Below are 18708 nucleotides of genomic sequence, written 5' to 3'. Positions count from 1 at the left end.
ACTAAGTAGTTTTGTTGCCTTAACCTAACTAAGTGGTTTTGTTGCCTAAACCAAACTAAGTGGTTTTGTTGCCTAAACCAAACTAAGTAGTTTTGTTGCATAAACCTAAGTAGGTTTGTAAACTAAGTAGTTTTGTTGCCTCAACCTAACTAAGTAGTTTTGTTGTCTAAACCAAACTAAGTAGTTTTGTTGCCTAAACCAAACTAAGTGGTTTTGTTGCCTAAACCTAACTAAGTGGTTTTGTTGCCTAAACCAAACTAAGTGGTTTTGTTGCATAAACCTAAGTAGGTTTGTAAACTAAGTAGTTTTGTTGCCTTAACCAAACTAAGTAGTTTTGTTGCATAAACCTAAGTAGGTTTGTAAACTAAGTAGTTTTGTTGCCTTAACCTAACTAAGTGGTTTTGTTGCCTAAACCAAACTAAGTAGTTTTGTTGCATAAACCTAAGTAGGTTTGTAAACTAAGTAGTTTTGTTGCCTTAACCTAACTAAGTAGTTTTGTTGTCTAAACCAAACTAAGTAGTTTTGTTGCCTAAACCAAACTAAGTGGTTTTGTTGCCTAAACCTAACTAAGTGGTTTTGTTGCATAAACCTAAGTAGGTTTGTAAACTAAGTAGTTTTGTTGCCTTAACCAAACTAAGTAGTTTTGTTGCCTAAACCAAACTAAGTGGTTTTGTTGCATAAACCTAAGTAGGTTTGTAAACTAAGTAGTTTTGTTGCCTTAACCAAACTGAGTAGTTTTGTTGCATAAACCTAAGTAGGTTTGTAAACTAAGTAGTTTTGTTGCCTTAACCAAACTAAGTGGTTTTGTTGCCTAAACCAAACTAAGTGGTTTTGTTGCATAAACCTAAGTAGGTTTGTAAACTAAGTAGTTTTGTTGCCTTAACCAAACTAAGTAGTTTTGTTGCATAAACCTAAGTAGGTTTGTAAACTAAGTAGTTTTGTTGCCTTAACCTAACTAAGTGGTTTTGTTGCCTAAACCAAACTAAGTGGTTTTGTTGCCTAAACCAAACTAAGTAGTTTTGTTGCATAAACCTAAGTAGGTTTGTAAACTAAGTAGTTTTGTTGCCTTAACCTAACTAAGTAGTTTTGTTGTCTAAACCAAACTAAGTAGTTTTGTTGCCTAAACCAAACTAAGTGGTTTTGTTGCCTAAACCTAACTAAGTGGTTTTGTTGCCTAAACCAAACTAAGTGGTTTTGTTGCCTAAACCAAACTAAGTGGTTTTGTTGCATAAACCTAAGTAGGTTTGTAAACTAAGTAGTTTTGTTGCCTTAACCAAACTTAGTGGTTTTGTTGCATAAACCAAACTAAGTGGTTTTGTTGCATAAACCTAAGTAGGTTTGTAAACTAAGTAGTTTTGTTGCCTTAACCAAACTTAGTGGTTTTGTTGCCTAAACCAAACTGAGTAGTTTTGTTGCATAAACCTAAGTAGGTTTGTAAACTAAGTAGTTTTGTTGCCTTAACCAAACTAAGTGGTTTTGTTGCCTAAACCAAACTAAGTGGTTTTGTTGCATAAACCTAAGTAGGTTTGTAAACTAAGTAGTTTTGCTGCCTTAACCAAACTAAGTAGTTTTGTTGCATAAACCTAAGTAGGTTTGTAAACTAAGTAGTTTTGTTGCCTCAACCTAACTAAGTAGTTTTGTTGTCTAAACCAAACTAAGTAGTTTTGTTGCCTAAACCAAACTAAGTGGTTTTGTTGCCTAAACCTAACTAAGTGGTTTTGTTGCCTAAACCAAACTAAGTGGTTTTGTTGCATAAACCTAAGTATGTTTGTAAACTAAGTAGTTTTGTTGCCTTAACCAAACTAAGTAGTTTTGTTGCATAAACCTAAGTAGGTTTGTAAACTAAGTAGTTTTGTTGCCTTAACCTAACTAAGTGGTTTTGTTGCCTAAACCAAACTAAGTGGTTTTGTTGCCTAAACCAAACTAAGTAGTTTTGTTGCATAAACCTAAGTAGGTTTGTAAACTAAGTAGTTTTGTTGCCTTAACCTAACTAAGTAGTTTTGTTGTCTAAACCAAACTAAGTAGTTTTGTTGCCTAAACCAAACTAAGTGGTTTTGTTGCCTAAACCTAACTAAGTGGTTTTGTTGCATAAACCTAAGTAGGTTTGTAAACTAAGTAGTTTTGTTGCCTTAACCAAACTAAGTAGTTTTGTTGCCTAAACCAAACTAAGTGGTTTTGTTGCCTAAACCAAACTGAGTAGTTTTGTTGCATAAACCTAAGTAGGTTTGTAAACTAAGTAGTTTTGTTGCCTTAACCTAACTAAGTAGTTTTGTTGCCTTAACCAAACTTAGTGGTTTTGTTGCCTAAACCAAACTGAGTAGTTTTGTTGCATAAACCTAAGTAGGTTTGTAAACTAAGTAGTTTTGTTGCCTTAACCAAACTAAGTGGTTTTGTTGCCTAAACCAAACTAAGTGGTTTTGTTGCATAAACCTAAGTAGGTTTGTAAACTAAGTAGTTTTGTTGCCTTAACCAAACTAAGTAGTTTTGTTGCATAAACCTAAGTAGGTTTGTAAACTAAGTAGTTTTGTTGCCTTAACCTAACTAAGTGGTTTTGTTGCCTAAACCAAACTAAGTAGTTTTGTTGCATAAACCTAAGTAGGTTTGTAAACTAAGTAGTTTTGTTGCCTTAACCTAACTAAGTAGTTTTGTTGTCTAAACCAAACTAAGTAGTTTTGTTGCCTAAACCAAACTAAGTGGTTTTGTTGCCTAAACCAAACTAAGTGGTTTTGTTGCCTAAACCTAACTAAGTGGTTTTGTTGCATAAACCTAAGTAGGTTTGTAAACTAAGTAGTTTTGTTGCCTTAACCAAACTAAGTAGTTTTGTTGCCTAAACCAAACTAAGTGGTTTTGTTGCATAAACCTAAGTAGGTTTGTAAACTAAGTAGTTTTGTTGCCTTAACCAAACTGAGTAGTTTTGTTGCATAAACCTAAGTAGGTTTGTAAACTAAGTAGTTTTGTTGCCTTAACCAAACTAAGTGGTTTTGTTGCCTAAACCAAACTAAGTGGTTTTGTTGCATAAACCTAAGTAGGTTTGTAAACTAAGTAGTTTTGTTGCCTTAACCAAACTAAGTAGTTTTGTTGCATAAACCTAAGTAGGTTTGTAAACTAAGTAGTTTTGTTGCCTTAACCTAACTAAGTGGTTTTGTTGCCTAAACCAAACTAAGTGGTTTTGTTGCCTAAACCAAACTAAGTAGTTTTGTTGCATAAACCTAAGTAGGTTTGTAAACTAAGTAGTTTTGTTGCCTTAACCTAACTAAGTAGTTTTGTTGTCTAAACCAAACTAAGTAGTTTTGTTGCCTAAACCAAACTAAGTGGTTTTGTTGCCTAAACCTAACTAAGTGGTTTTGTTGCCTAAACCAAACTAAGTGGTTTTGTTGCCTAAACCAAACTAAGTGGTTTTGTTGCATAAACCTAAGTAGGTTTGTAAACTAAGTAGTTTTGTTGCCTTAACCAAACTTAGTGGTTTTGTTGCATAAACCAAACTAAGTGGTTTTGTTGCATAAACCTAAGTAGGTTTGTAAACTAAGTAGTTTTGTTGCCTTAACCAAACTTAGTGGTTTTGTTGCCTAAACCAAACTGAGTAGTTTTGTTGCATAAACCTAAGTAGGTTTGTAAACTAAGTAGTTTTGTTGCCTTAACCAAACTAAGTGGTTTTGTTGCCTAAACCAAACTAAGTGGTTTTGTTGCATAAACCTAAGTAGGTTTGTAAACTAAGTAGTTTTGTTGCCTTAACCAAACTAAGTAGTTTTGTTGCATAAACCTAAGTAGGTTTGTAAACTAAGTAGTTTTGTTGCCTTAACCTAACTAAGTGGTTTTGTTGCCTAAACCAAACTAAGTGGTTTTGTTGCCTAAACCAAACTAAGTAGTTTTGTTGCATAAACCTAAGTAGGTTTGTAAACTAAGTAGTTTTGTTGCCTCAACCTAACTAAGTAGTTTTGTTGTCTAAACCAAACTAAGTAGTTTTGTTGCCTAAACCAAACTAAGTGGTTTTGTTGCCTAAACCTAACTAAGTGGTTTTGTTGCCTAAACCAAACTAAGTGGTTTTGTTGCATAAACCTAAGTAGGTTTGTAAACTAAGTAGTTTTGTTGCCTTAACCAAACTAAGTAGTTTTGTTGCATAAACCTAAGTAGGTTTGTAAACTAAGTAGTTTTGTTGCCTTAACCTAACTAAGTGGTTTTGTTGCCTAAACCAAACTAAGTAGTTTTGTTGCATAAACCTAAGTAGGTTTGTAAACTAAGTAGTTTTGTTGCCTTAACCTAACTAAGTAGTTTTGTTGTCTAAACCAAACTAAGTAGTTTTGTTGCCTAAACCAAACTAAGTGGTTTTGTTGCCTAAACCTAACTAAGTGGTTTTGTTGCATAAACCTAAGTAGGTTTGTAAACTAAGTAGTTTTGTTGCCTTAACCAAACTAAGTAGTTTTGTTGCCTAAACCAAACTAAGTGGTTTTGTTGCATAAACCTAAGTAGGTTTGTAAACTAAGTAGTTTTGTTGCCTTAACCAAACTGAGTAGTTTTGTTGCATAAACCTAAGTAGGTTTGTAAACTAAGTAGTTTTGTTGCCTTAACCAAACTAAGTGGTTTTGTTGCCTAAACCAAACTAAGTGGTTTTGTTGCATAAACCTAAGTAGGTTTGTAAACTAAGTAGTTTTGTTGCCTTAACCAAACTAAGTAGTTTTGTTGCATAAACCTAAGTAGGTTTGTAAACTAAGTAGTTTTGTTGCCTTAACCTAACTAAGTGGTTTTGTTGCCTAAACCAAACTAAGTGGTTTTGTTGCCTAAACCAAACTAAGTAGTTTTGTTGCATAAACCTAAGTAGGTTTGTAAACTAAGTAGTTTTGTTGCCTTAACCTAACTAAGTAGTTTTGTTGTCTAAACCAAACTAAGTAGTTTTGTTGCCTAAACCAAACTAAGTGGTTTTGTTGCCTAAACCTAACTAAGTGGTTTTGTTGCCTAAACCAAACTAAGTGGTTTTGTTGCCTAAACCAAACTAAGTGGTTTTGTTGCATAAACCTAAGTAGGTTTGTAAACTAAGTAGTTTTGTTGCCTTAACCAAACTTAGTGGTTTTGTTGCATAAACCAAACTAAGTGGTTTTGTTGCATAAACCTAAGTAGGTTTGTAAACTAAGTAGTTTTGTTGCCTTAACCAAACTTAGTGGTTTTGTTGCCTAAACCAAACTGAGTAGTTTTGTTGCATAAACCTAAGTAGGTTTGTAAACTAAGTAGTTTTGTTGCCTTAACCAAACTAAGTGGTTTTGTTGCCTAAACCAAACTAAGTGGTTTTGTTGCATAAACCTAAGTAGGTTTGTAAACTAAGTAGTTTTGCTGCCTTAACCAAACTAAGTAGTTTTGTTGCATAAACCTAAGTAGGTTTGTAAACTAAGTAGTTTTGTTGCCTCAACCTAACTAAGTAGTTTTGTTGTCTAAACCAAACTAAGTAGTTTTGTTGCCTAAACCAAACTAAGTGGTTTTGTTGCCTAAACCTAACTAAGTGGTTTTGTTGCCTAAACCAAACTAAGTGGTTTTGTTGCATAAACCTAAGTATGTTTGTAAACTAAGTAGTTTTGTTGCCTTAACCAAACTAAGTAGTTTTGTTGCATAAACCTAAGTAGGTTTGTAAACTAAGTAGTTTTGTTGCCTTAACCTAACTAAGTGGTTTTGTTGCCTAAACCAAACTAAGTGGTTTTGTTGCCTAAACCAAACTAAGTAGTTTTGTTGCATAAACCTAAGTAGGTTTGTAAACTAAGTAGTTTTGTTGCCTTAACCTAACTAAGTAGTTTTGTTGTCTAAACCAAACTAAGTAGTTTTGTTGCCTAAACCAAACTAAGTGGTTTTGTTGCCTAAACCTAACTAAGTGGTTTTGTTGCATAAACCTAAGTATGTTTGTAAACTAAGTAGTTTTGTTGCCTTAACCAAACTAAGTAGTTTTGTTGCCTAAACCAAACTAAGTGGTTTTGTTGCCTAAACCAAACTGAGTAGTTTTGTTGCATAAACCTAAGTAGGTTTGTAAACTAAGTAGTTTTGTTGCCTTAACCAAACTTAGTGGTTTTGTTGCCTTAACCAAACTAAGTGGTTTTGTTGCCTAAACCAAACTAAGTGGTTTTGTTGCATAAACCTAAGTAGGTTTGTAAACTAAGTAGTTTTGTTGCCTTAACCAAACTTAGTGGTTTTGTTGCCTAAACCAAACTGAGTAGTTTTGTTGCCTAAACCAAACTAAGTAGTTTTGTTGCCTTAACCAAACTAAGTGGTTTTGTTGCCTAAACCAAACTAAGTGGTTTTGTTGCATAAACCTAAGTAGGTTTGTAAACTAAGTAGTTTTGTTGCCTTAACCAAACTAAGTAGTTTTGTTGCATAAACCTAAGTAGGTTTGTAAACTAAGTAGTTTTGTTGCCTTAACCTAACTAAGTGGTTTTGTTGCCCAAACCAAAATAAGTGGTTTTGTTGCCTAAACCAAACTAAGTAGTTTTGTTGCATAAACCTAAGTAGGTTTGTAAACTAAGTAGTTTTGTTGCCTCAACCTAACTAAGTAGTTTTGTTGTCTAAACCAAACTAAGTAGTTTTGTTGCCTAAACCAAACTAAGTGGTTTTGTTGCCTAAACCTAACTAAGTGGTTTTGTTGCCTAAACCAAACTAAGTGGTTTTGTTGCATAAACCTAAGTAGGTTTGTAAACTAAGTAGTTTTGTTGCCTTAACCAAACTAAGTAGTTTTGTTGCATAAACCTAAGTAGGTTTGTAAACTAAGTAGTTTTGTTGCCTTAACCTAACTAAGTGGTTTTGTTGCCTAAACCAAACTAAGTGGTTTTGTTGCCTAAACCAAACTAAGTAGTTTTGTTGCATAAACCTAAGTAGGTTTGTAAACTAAGTAGTTTTGTTGCCTTAACCTAACTAAGTAGTTTTGTTGTCTAAACCAAACTAAGTAGTTTTGTTGCCTAAACCAAACTAAGTGGTTTTGTTGCCTAAACCTAACTAAGTGGTTTTGTTGCATAAACCTAAGTAGGTTTGTAAACTAAGTAGTTTTGTTGCCTTAACCAAACTAAGTAGTTTTGTTGCCTAAACCAAACTAAGTGGTTTTGTTGCATAAACCTAAGTAGGTTTGTAAACTAAGTAGTTTTGTTGCCTTAACCAAACTAAGTAGTTTTGTTGCCTTAACCAAACTAAGTGGTTTTGTTGCATAAACCGAAGTAGGTTTGTAAACTAAGTAGTTTTGTTGCCTTAACCAAACTAAGTAGTTTTGTTGCCTAAACCAAACTAAGTGGTTTTGTTGCATAAACCGAAGTAGGTTTGTAAACTAAGTAGTTTTGTTGCCTAAATTTAACTAAGTAGTTTTGTTGCCTAAAACTAAGTAGTTTTGTTGTTTAAACACAACTAAGTAGTTTTGTTGCCTAAAACTAAGTAGTTTTGTTGTTTAAACACAACTAAGTAGTTTTGTTAACTAAGTAGTTTTGTTACCTAAACTTAACTAAGCAGTTTATCAGTCTAAGTAGTATTTATGCCATTCTTATACTTGTAGCGGAGTGTTTTCACAGTGTGGTATTAGTACTTTTACTGCAGTAAAAGATCACAGTACTTCTTCTACCACTGAACAGTACATGGACTTGTGAGTGTGAGACATTGTTGTGGGAAGCAGAGTGTGGTATTAGTACATTTACTCCAGTAAAGGATGGAGTACTTCTTCTATAACAGTCCATGGATGTGTGAGACATTGTTGTGGGAAGCAGAGTGTGGACCAGAGCTCCCAGTATGGAACCAGTCGGGAACAAAAGAGTCTGTTTTCATCTGAGTCCAGCAGCAGCAGGAGACAGGAAGTCATTGAGCGGATCACGTGGGACGGATAGTGAGTGTGAGTGTTAGTGGTGGTTTTAGATTACAGACCTGAAGATAGAGAACAGAGAGACGTCTCCGTGTCTCTAACATGTTGTTCAGCTGTCAGATGTGATGAAGAACATCAGCTACAAACACCAGACTTTCACCAGGAGACCAGCGTTGGTGCCCCGTGTGAGTCACACAAGTTCCAAACTTAAGTTACGTCACTTACGTATTTTAATTTTACACGTTGACTTCTGTGTCACGTAACTTACGTACTTAAGTAATGCCACTTCTATGATCTTATCCTAAACCGAACAAACCGCCTAAACCTAACTAAGTGGTTTTGTTGCCTAAACCTAACTAAGTGGTTTTGTTGCCTAAACCTAACTAAGTGGTTTTGTTGCCAAACCTAACTAAGTAGTTTTGTTGCCTAAACCTAACTAAGTAGTTTTGTTAACTAAGTAGTTTTGTTTTGTCTCCTTAATAATTGTCCTAATGTCAGTAACCGTCTGGGGAGCTTTCAAAGTGTTATTGATAAGTTATTTTTTACCCTATTCCCCTTTAGTGTCTCCCCTTAATTTCGAGTCTGATGTCCAGAGAAAAATATGAGAAGCCCTCAGAAGTTGAGCTGAAATGTCTCCGACTGAATAACTCAGGTTGTTGATTTGATCCTCGGCTGGCTGAAGACTCTTGGAAGCTGAAGTGACTCAGAGACTGTGCTGCCCTCCGGTGGTCACACTGAGTCACTACATCACACTGTCAAACAGGATCCACATTGTTAAGCTCAACAGTTTTTACTCAACCTGGTGGAGTATCTGCACAATATAAGAATTATAAAGAACTGTTAAAAGAACCATTTAACAAACAGCAGAGGGCAGCTGTGCACCATTACAGCGTCTAGTCTCCGAAGAAGAAGAAGAAGAAGAAGAAGAAACTCTTCCTGCTTCCATTACAGGTGGAGCTCTGACTCACTAAAGGAAACAATCTCACCTGTGTTCTTCTTCTTTACCTTCAAGGTTTAGTCTCTTCAGGGTTTGTTTCTTGTTTCATCAGAACGTTTGGAGAACTGCTGCCGGTGGTCAAAACCTCCAACAAAACTCTGTAAGGAGGATTTATCCATCGTTAAATACCGCTGCTATCTTTCAACAGGAGTAAACGACTTGTTTCCTTCCTGTTGTCTCTCCAGACTGACCTCTCAGAGAGAAGCTGTGCAGCTCTGTCCTCAGGTCTCTGCTCCCAGTCCTCCAGTCAGAGACACCTGGACCTGAGTAACGACGACCTGCAGGATTCAGGACTGAAGGTGCGGTCTGCTGGACTAGAGAGTCCACATTGTAAACTGGAAACTCTCAGGTCAAATCAAGTTACTGTTGGTCTCGTGTAGGGATGCACCGATACCACTGTTTTTCAGACCGAGTACAAGTACTTACATTTAGGTTCTCTCCGATACGAGTACCGATACGAGTACCGATACGAGTACTTCTCTGTGTCTAAAGACCCTCGTTAACAGCCAGCTGGAGGGTGTGAGCGACACACGACAGGCTGGGGAGTCCCGCATACGAGGCGGTGCGCCGCCACCGGCTATATCGGTATCGGTGCATCCCTAGTCTCATTATTTCAGATATCGCCCTCAACTTTTAAGGGTAACTTCCCACATTTTGTCTTTTGGCACATTTCTACCGAGCAGTCCAGTCCAGTCTAATTTCTACTTTTTTAATATAACGTTACAACATTTTTCCGAAAAACGTACAACTTTCCTCTTAAAATATTTCTACTTTTTTCGTGAAGTATTACATTTTATTTCCTCAGAAAAATATCTGTACTTTTTTTCTTATAACATAACGACATTTTCCCCAAAAATATGTAAATTTTCCTAAAATCTTATGACTACAATATTTCAACTATTTTTCATTATTTCTAAATTTTTCCTTGAAGTATTATGATTTTTTTCATTAAGTATTCAATTTAATTTCCTCAGAAAATATTGCTAAATTCTTTCTTATAACATTGCGACTTTTAAAAAAAAAAAAATGTCAACATTTTTCCTAAAATCGTACGACTTTAATTTTGTGTTGTGAATGATGAATGTAAGATGGTGAAAATAAATGATGAAACATGGCTCTGTTTTCATCACGACTGTTTTAGTCAAATCAATTAATTTATATTATATCACTTGATAATTTATCACTCCATTTTTCATTTCACGTCTCATAGAAAGACGTCGTGGTCCCTAAACGTATTACTCTGAACCCTCTGGTAGTATCTGTATTTATTACAGTGGAGCAGGTTGTTGAGTTCTTCCAGTCCAGCAGAGAGCAGCATTTTACCCCTCACATACCAGCTGAGTGTTGTGATGTGACTTTCTAATGTAAAACTATGACTTTGTCTGATAATATTATGTTTTTACATTTTATTACATTATTAAATCTCTTTAAATTAAATTAAATTATGATTTAATCTATTTTTTATGATTTTATTCTGGAATTTTCTGATTAGTTTTGGCCTCTCCTCTGTTTTAAAGGGTCTGTGTGGTTTTGTGGTTTTGCCTGCAGCAGTGTGTTGTTGTTGTTGTTGTTGTCATGAGGACGGCCGTCATGTGATCAGCTGATTCTCTCAGTTTAAACTCTGTCAGACGTTTCATCGGTTTCATCAGTGTCAGCAGCCTGAACACACAAACACACGGTGAGTTCATTCCTCTCTCTAATCACATCCATTACATCTCATTAAAACTACACTAAACTGATTTAATCTGTTTGTTTTGTGTGACTGAAAGAAATAAAAAAACAACCTTTATTTTCATACATTTGTTCTTTAGTTAAGATTTGTTTTCAATTGTTTGGTTTAAAAAAATGTCAAATTTAACCACAAAACTGCAAATCTTTAAAGTTAATCAGTGAATTTAATGTGTCCTTTGACAGAATATATTCATACAAACAGAGGCTGTTTTATCTGTTTCTGTTGCTTCAATAAGTTCTGTTAAAGATTTGATTTGAAGAGAAGAAAACATCTGATTCTATCATTCTTCGTCTTGTTTTTAGCATCACTGTCTTTTATTTTGGAGGTTTTAATCAGCTGTTTCGTGTTGCAGATTTAAAGTTCAGTTCAGTCGGATATTACAGTTAAATAGAATAAATCTGCGACGTGTTCAGAGTGAAATCATCAGTTGTTCATCATGTGAGATCATCATCAGGGTGTGGTGACAAACCGCAACACAGGCAGCGACATTAATGCAACTTCTGCACAATTATCAAAACGTTTGTGTTTTTTAAACTGAAATTAAAATGCAGGTTTTCACAGGAAAACGTGAAGCTGGCGTGTCTGCACACTTTAAAGATGTCGAATAACTTTTAAAACTCACAGTGAAAAAATAACAGTAATACTTAAAAAGGTGTCGAAGTAAACCTGAAGGTGGAGTAAATAGTTTGTATTTATTTTGTCATAAAAGAGTCAAATAACACCAATAAAAGAATTCCTGTTGAACTGGTCTGAACTGGTGAAGCTGTAATTAATTTAAGGGATTACCGCTGACGTAGAGAATAAATAGAATACAGACTGCAGCTCTAAATAAACCAGAAGAAACATTTTATTTTGTTTGTTTTATCACAAAAGTAAAGAAAATAATGTAATTCACTGCTCTACTTTTTTATATATGTGAGATCGTTGCCTGTTTTTAGTAAAACTTTGCAGTAATTAAGCTGCAGATTAATTATAACATTATGACTTCTGTAGAAAAATATGTCAACAATTTTCCTAAAATTGTTCGACTTTTCTCTCAAAATATTTGTTCATTTCTACTTTCTTTTATTTCCTCAAAAATTTTGCTACTATTTTTCTTCTAATATTACAACTTCTTTAGAAAAATATGTCAACAATTTTCCTAAAATCTTGTGACTTTTCTCTTTAAATATTTCTACTTTTTTTAAGTATTATGAGTTTTTTCATGAAGTATTCCATTTTATTAACTCAGAAAAATATTGCTACTTTTTTTTTCTTATAACATCACCACTTCTTTCTTATTATATGTTATTATATTTAAATATTTCTACTTTTTTTCTATAAGTATTATGAAGTATTAAATTGAATTTCCTCAGGAAATTTATTTCTTAAAACTTTTTCCTAAAAATATGTTGTTTTTCTTAAAATATTTCAAGCAATATGAGTATTCAAATTTTCCTCAGAAAATATCACACAAAATATTGTAATCTTTCTTTTAAAAATATTAAACCTTTATTGTAACGTTGTTTTACGTTACGACCTACGGTAGAACCCTGAGGAACCCCACGAGTCACTGCTGACGGTGATGGTCTAATATTCTATTGTATTCTATTATATTCTATTATTTGCTGACGAAGTTGTCTTATTTCAGCGTCATGGAGCGTAAACTGGATCTGTCGCGTCTGTCGGACGACGAGGCCAAACACGTCTGGGAGGTTATTCAGAGAGACTTTAACCTCCGGAAGAAGGAAGAGGACCGACTCGGGTAACAACATACATTTGTATATGGTAGTACATGTAGTGTAGTTCTGGTAGTAGATGTACTGTAGTTCTGGTAGTAGATGTAGTGTAGTTCTGGTAGTAGATGTACTGTAGTTCTGGTAGTAGATATAGTGTAGTTCTGGTAGTAGATGTAGTGTAGTTCTGGTAGTAGATGTACTGTAGTTCTGGTAGTAGATGTACTGTAGTTCTGGTAGTAGATGTACTGTAGTTCTGGTAGTAGATGTACTGTAGTTCTGGTAGTAGATGTACTGTAGTTCTGGTAGTAGATGTACTGTAGTTCTGGTAGTAGATGTACTGTAGTTCTGGTAGTAGATGTACTGTAGTTCTGGTAGTAGATATAGTGTAGTTCTGGTAGTAGATGTACTGTAGTTCTGGTAGTAGATGTACTGTAGTTCTGGTAGTAGATATAGTGTAGTTCTGGTAGTAGATATAGTGTAGTTCTGGTAGTAGATGTAGTGTAGTTCTGGTAGTAGATGTACTGTAGTTCTGGTAGTAGATGTAGTGTAGTTCTGGTAGTAGATGTAGTGTAGTTCTGGTAGTAGATGTAGTGTAGTTCTGGTAGTAGATGTACTGTAGTTCTGGTAGTAGATGTAGTGTAGTTCTGGTAGTAGATGTAGTGTAGTTCTGGTAGTAGATGTACTGTAGTTCTGGTAGTAGATGTAGTGTAGTTCTGGTAGTAGATGTACTGTAGTTCTGGTAGTAGATGTAGTGTAGTTCTGGTAGTAGATGTAGTGTAGTTCTGGTAGTAGATGTAGTGTAGTTCTGGTAGTAGATGTACTGTAGTTCTGGTAGTAGATGTACTGTAGTTCTGGTAGTAGATGTAGTGTAGTTCTGGTAGTAGATGTAGTGTAGTTCTGGTAGTAGATGTACTGTAGTTCTGGTAGTAGATGTACTGTAGTTCTGGTAGTAGATGTACTGTAGTTCTGGTAGTAGATGTAGTGTAGTTCTGGTAGTAGATGTAGTGTAGTTCTGGTAGTAGATGTACTGTAGTTCTGGTAGTAGATGTAGTGTAGTTCTGGTAGTAGATGTAGTGTAGTTCTGGTAGTAGATGTACTGTAGTTCTGGTAGTAGATGTAGTGTAGTTCTGGTAGTAGATGTAGTGTAGTTCTGGTAGTAGATGTACTGTAGTTCTGGTAGTAGATGTAGTGTAGTTCTGGTAGTAGATGTACTGTAGTTCTGGTAGTAAATGTAGTGTAGTTCTGGTAGTAGATGTACTGTAGTTCTGGTAGTAAATGTAGTGTAGTTCTGGTAGTAGATGTACTGTAGTTCTGGTAGTAGATGTACTGTAGTTCTGGTAGTAGATGTAGTGTAGTTCTGGTAGTAGATGTATTGTAGTTCTGGTAGTAGATGTAGTGTAGTTCTGGTAGTAGATGTACTGTAGTTCTGGTAGTAGATGTAGTGTAGTTCTGGTAGTAGATGTAGTGTAGTTCTGGTAGTAGATGTAGTGTAGTTCTGGTAGTAGATGTACTGTAGTTCTGGTAGTAGATGTACTGTAGTTCTGGTAGTAGATGTACTGTAGTTCTGGTAGTAAATGTAGTGTAGTTCTGGTAGTAGATGTACTGTAGTTCTGGTAGTAGATGTACTGTAGTTCTGGTAGTAGATGTAGTGTAGTTCTGGTAGTAGATGTAGTGTAGTTCTGGTAGTAGATGTACTGTAGTTCTGGTAGTAGATGTACTGTAGTTCTGGTAGTAGATGTAGTGTAGTTCTGGTAGTAGATGTAGTGTAGTTCTGGTAGTAGATGTACTGTAGTTCTGGTAGTAGATGTACTGTAGTTCTGGTAGTAGATGTACTGTAGTTCTGGTAGTAGATGTAGTGTAGTTCTGGTAGTAGATGTAGTGTAGTTCTGGTAGTAGATGTAGTGTAGTTCTGGTAGTAGATGTACTGTAGTTCTGGTAGTAGATGTACTGTAGTTCTGGTAGTAAATGTAGTGTAGTTCTGGTAGTAGATGTACTGTAGTTCTGGTAGTAGATGTAGTGTAGTTCTGGTAGTAGATGTATTGTAGTTCTGGTAGTAGATGTACTGTAGTTCTGGTAGTAGATGTAGTGTAGTTCTGGTAGTAGATGTAGTGTAGTTCTGGTAGTAGATGTACTGTAGTTCTGGTAGTAGATGTACTGTAGTTCTGGTAGTAGATGTATTGTAGTTCTGGTAGTAGATGTACTGTAGTTCTGGTAGTAGATGTACTGTAGTTCTGGTAGTAGATATAGTGTAGTTCTGGTAGTAGATGTAGTGTAGTTCTGGTAGTAGATGTACTGTAGTTCTGGTAGTAGATGTAGTGTAGTTCTGGTAGTAGATGTACTGTAGTTCTGGTAGTAGATGTACTGTAGTTCTGGTAGTAGATGTATTGTAGTTCTGGTAGTAGATGTACTGTAGTTCTGGTAGTAGATGTAGTGTAGTTCTGGTAGTAGATGTAGTGTAGTTCTGGTAGTAGATGTACTGTAGTTCTGGTAGTAGATGTACTGTAGTTCTGGTAGTAGATGTACTGTAGTTCTGGTAGTAGATGTAGTGTAGTTCTGGTAGTAGATGTATTGTAGTTCTGGTAGTAGATGTACTGTAGTTCTGGTAGTAGATGTAGTGTAGTTCTGGTAGTAGATGTACTGTAGTTCTGGTAGTAGATGTAGTGTAGTTCTGGTAGTAGATGTACTGTAGTTCTGGTAGTAGATGTAGTGTAGTTCTGGTAGTAGATGTAGTGTAGTTCTGGTAGTAGATGTAGTGTAGTTCTGGTAGTAGATGTATTGTAGTTCTGGTAGTAGATGTACTGTAGTTCTGGTAGTAGATGTAGTGTAGTTCTGGTAGTAGATGTACTGTAGTTCTGGTAGTAAATGTAGTGTAGTTCTGGTAGTAGATGTACTGTAGTTCCGGTAATAGATGTACTGTAGTTCTGGTAGTAGATGTAGTGTAGTTCTGGTAGTAGATGTAGTGTAGTTCTGGTAGTAGATGTATTGTAGTTCTGGTAGTAGATGTACTGTAGTTCCGGTAATAGATGTACTGTAGTTCTGGTAGTAGATGTACTGTAGTTCCGGTAATAGATGTAGTGTAGTTCTGGTAGTAGATGTACTGTAGTTCCGGTAATAGATGTACTGTAGTTCTGGTAGTAGATGTAGTGTAGTTCTGGTAGTAGATGTAGTGTAGTTCTGGTAGTAGATGTATTGTAGTTCTGGTAGTAGATGTACTGTAGTTCTGGTAGTAGATGTACTGTAGTTCTGGTAGTAAATGTAGTGTAGTTCTGGTAGTAGATGTACTGTAGTTCTGGTAGTAAATGTAGTGTAGTTCTGGTAGTAGATGTACTGTAGTTCCAGTAGTAGATACTGTAATTTTAGTAGTAGATGTATCGTAGTTGTATTAGTCGATATACTATAATTCAGGTAGTAGTATTTTAATACTAAATAGTACTTTCCAAAGGCATGAACACATTAAAATCATATTTTAGAATATATATATATATATATATATATATATATATATATATATACTGTATGTGCTAGTGTTTATATTATATGTGAAAACAGATATTGGTATTTGTATACATATATGTAAATATACTGTGTATATATATATACAGTATATTACAATATGTACACATATGGATGTAAAACGAAGTGTTACTGTGAAGCGACCGGTTCATGTGAAGTTTGGAGGAATGTGAGCGTGAAAGACGTCGTTGTTGTTTCAGTCCGTCACGTTTCGGTCACACGGACGAGAGTCTGCAGGAAACAACAGGAAGCTCACAAAGACGCTCTGTGTTCCGCTCTAAAGACTCCAACTCCCATAAGCCCCAGGGGCAAACTCAGAGACTCAGTCCTAGAGAGACTTTACTGTTGTTCTAACCAGAGTCCGTGTACTTCACTTTAAAATACTTCACTTTAAAAGCATCAGTATCCCCTCTGAGAGAAGCAGCGGTGCAATGGAACCAAGTACTTTTACTCAAGTACCGTACCGAAGTACACATTCAAAGTACTTGTAATTTTTTCTCTAACCATAAAGGAACTCTGACTCCTAATACTGCATATATAGTACTAGAACTAAAACTATTACTACTACTACTACTACTAGAACAATATCTAGTACTCGAACTACTACTAGAACTAAAACAACTACTACTACTACTCCTAAAACAATATCTACTACTAGAACTACTACTACTACTACTAAAACAATATCTACTACTAGAACTACTACTACTACTCCTAAAACAATATCTACTACTAGAACTACTACTACTACTACTAAAACAATATCTACTACTAGAACTACTACTAGAACTAAAACTACTACTACTCCTAAAACAATATCTACTACTAGAACTACTACTACTACTACTAAAACAATATCTACTACTAGAACTACTACTACTACTACTAAAACAATATCTACTACTAGAACTACTACTAGAACTACTACTACTACTACTAAAACAATATCTACTACTAGAACTACTACTAGAACTAAAACTACTACTACTACTAAAACAATATCTACTACTAGAACTACTACTAGAACTAAAACTACTACTACTACTAAAACAATATCTAGTACTAGAACTACTACTACTGCTACTACTAGAACAATATCTACTACTAGAACTAAAACTACTACTACTACTAGAACTAAAACTACTACTACTACTACTAGAACAATAGTATCTACCACTGGAACTACAGTATATCTACTACTAGATCTATTACAAAAACTATTACTAGAACTACAGTATCTACTACTAGAACTACAGCTACTATTGCTACTACTATATACAGTGTTTTCACAGGGTGGTATTAGTACTTTTAGTTGAGTAAGATTTTGAATGAAGTACTTTTACTTGTAGTGGAGTGTTTTCACAGTGTGGTACTAGTACTTTTACTGCAGTGAAGGATGTGAATACTTGTTCCAGTGCAGTACCACTGATCCCTGAGTATTCAGGAACAGAAGCAGCTTCAGTGTTCAGTGTGACTGAATGAATGAATGAATGAATTGTGTGTGAACGCTGATAATCTGATTTCACTGTGAAAATTCAATTTACAGACCAACAATAACCAACATTTAACGTTACTGAGAAACATTCACACTGATCTCATATCAGGGTGACATCACCACCTCCTCACACGTAGTACATGTACTGTAGTTCTGGTAGTACATGTACTGTAGTTCTGGTAGTACATGTAGTGTAGTTCTGGTAGTAGATGTATTGTAGTTCTGGTAGTAGATGTAGTGTAGTTCTGGTAGTAGATGTACTGTAGTTCTGGTAGTAGATGTACTGTAGTTCTGGTAGTAGATGTACTGTAGTTCTGGTAGTAGATGTACTGTAGTACTGGTAGTAGATGTAGTGTAGTTCTGGTAGTAGATGTACTGTAGTTCTGGTAGTACATGTAGTGTAGTTCTGGTAGTAGATGTACTGTAGTTCTGGTAGTAAATGTAGTGTAGTTCTGGTAGTAGATGTATTGTAGTTCTGGTAGTAGATGTAGTGTAGTTCTGGTAGTAAATGTAGTGTAGTTCTGGTAGTAAATGTACTGTAGTTCTGGTAGTAGATGTAGTGTAGTTCTGGTAGTAGATGTAGTGTAGTTCTGGTAGTAGATGTACTGTAGTTCTGGTAGTAGATGTACTGTAGTTCTGGTAGTAGATGTAGTGTAGTTCCGGTAGTAGATGTACTGTAGTTCTGGTAGTAGATGTACTGTAGTTCTGGTAGTACATGTAGTGTAGTTCTGGTAGTAGATGTAGTGTAGTTCTGGTAGTAAATGTAGTGTAGTTCTGGTAGTAGATGTAGTGTAGTTCTGGTAGTAGATGTACTGTAGTTCTGGTAGTAGATGTACTGTAGTTCTGGTAGTAGATGTACTGTAGTTCTGGTAGTAGATGTACTGTAGTACTGGTAGTAGATGTAGTGTAGTTCTGGTAGTAGATGTACTGTAGTTCTGGTAGTACATGTAGTGTAGTTCTGGTAGTAGATGTACTGTAGTTCTGGTAGTAAATGTAGTGTAGTTCTGGTAGTAGATGTATTGTAGTTCTGGTAGTAGATGTAGTGTAGTTCTGGTAGTAAATGTAGTGTAGTTCTGGTAGTAAATGTAGTGTAGTTCTGGTAGTAGATGTAGTGTAGTTCCGGTAGTAGATGTACTGTAGTTCTGGTAGTAGATGTAGTGTAGTTCTGGTAGTAGATGTAGTGTAGTTCTGGTAGTAGATGTAGTGTAGTTCTGGTAGTAGATGTACTGTAGTTCTGGTAGTAGATGTACTGTAGTTCTGGTAGTAGATGTAGTGTAGTTCCGGTAGTAGATGTACTGTAGTTCTGGTAGTAGATGTACTGTAGTTCTGGTAGTAGATGTAGTGTAGTTCTGGTAGTAGATGTACTGTAGTTCTGGTAGTAGATGTACTGTAGTTCTGGTAGTAGATGTACTGTAGTTCTGGTAGTAGATGTACTGTAGTTCTGGT

The 18708-nt window shown here is 35.3% G+C and overlaps 1 protein-coding gene and 1 long non-coding RNA gene across 4 annotated transcripts in view; one reads left to right on the top strand and one right to left on the bottom strand.

The window, feature by feature from the left end:
• Nucleotides 1–9122, bottom strand: part of LOC141763003 (uncharacterized) — a 34314-nt gene extending 25192 nt beyond the window's left edge. Inside the window, exons 1-2 of the long non-coding RNA XR_012592959.1 lie at nt 8996–9122; nt 8794–8902 (exon numbers count right to left, since the gene is read on the bottom strand). This is a non-coding gene — a long non-coding RNA (uncharacterized LOC141763003). The remainder of the gene's footprint in view (nt 1–8793; nt 8903–8995) is intronic.
• The window catches only part of mlpha (melanophilin a), a 29388-nt gene continuing 19570 nt past the window's right edge, over nt 8891–18708 (top strand). Inside the window, exons 1-4 of one of the 3 annotated variants that reach the window (XM_074627199.1) lie at nt 8891–8904; nt 8990–9103; nt 10433–10482; nt 12167–12280. In XM_074627199.1, coding sequence (XP_074483300.1) covers nt 12171–12280 — 110 coding nt within the window. In that variant the 5' untranslated portion in view covers nt 8891–8904; nt 8990–9103; nt 10433–10482; nt 12167–12170. Of the gene's footprint in view, nt 8905–8989; nt 9104–10417; nt 10483–12166; nt 12281–18708 lie in introns of those variants that run through there. The other 2 variants (XM_074627201.1, XM_074627200.1) reach the window with 2 other exon arrangements.

Source organism: Sebastes fasciatus, chromosome 24, assembly GCF_043250625.1.
Source record: "Sebastes fasciatus isolate fSebFas1 chromosome 24, fSebFas1.pri, whole genome shotgun sequence".
NCBI lineage: Eukaryota > Metazoa > Chordata > Actinopteri > Perciformes > Sebastidae > Sebastes > Sebastes fasciatus.
The sequence above is the reverse complement of the archived record's forward strand: the minus strand, read 5'-3'. Positions and strand labels throughout refer to the sequence as shown.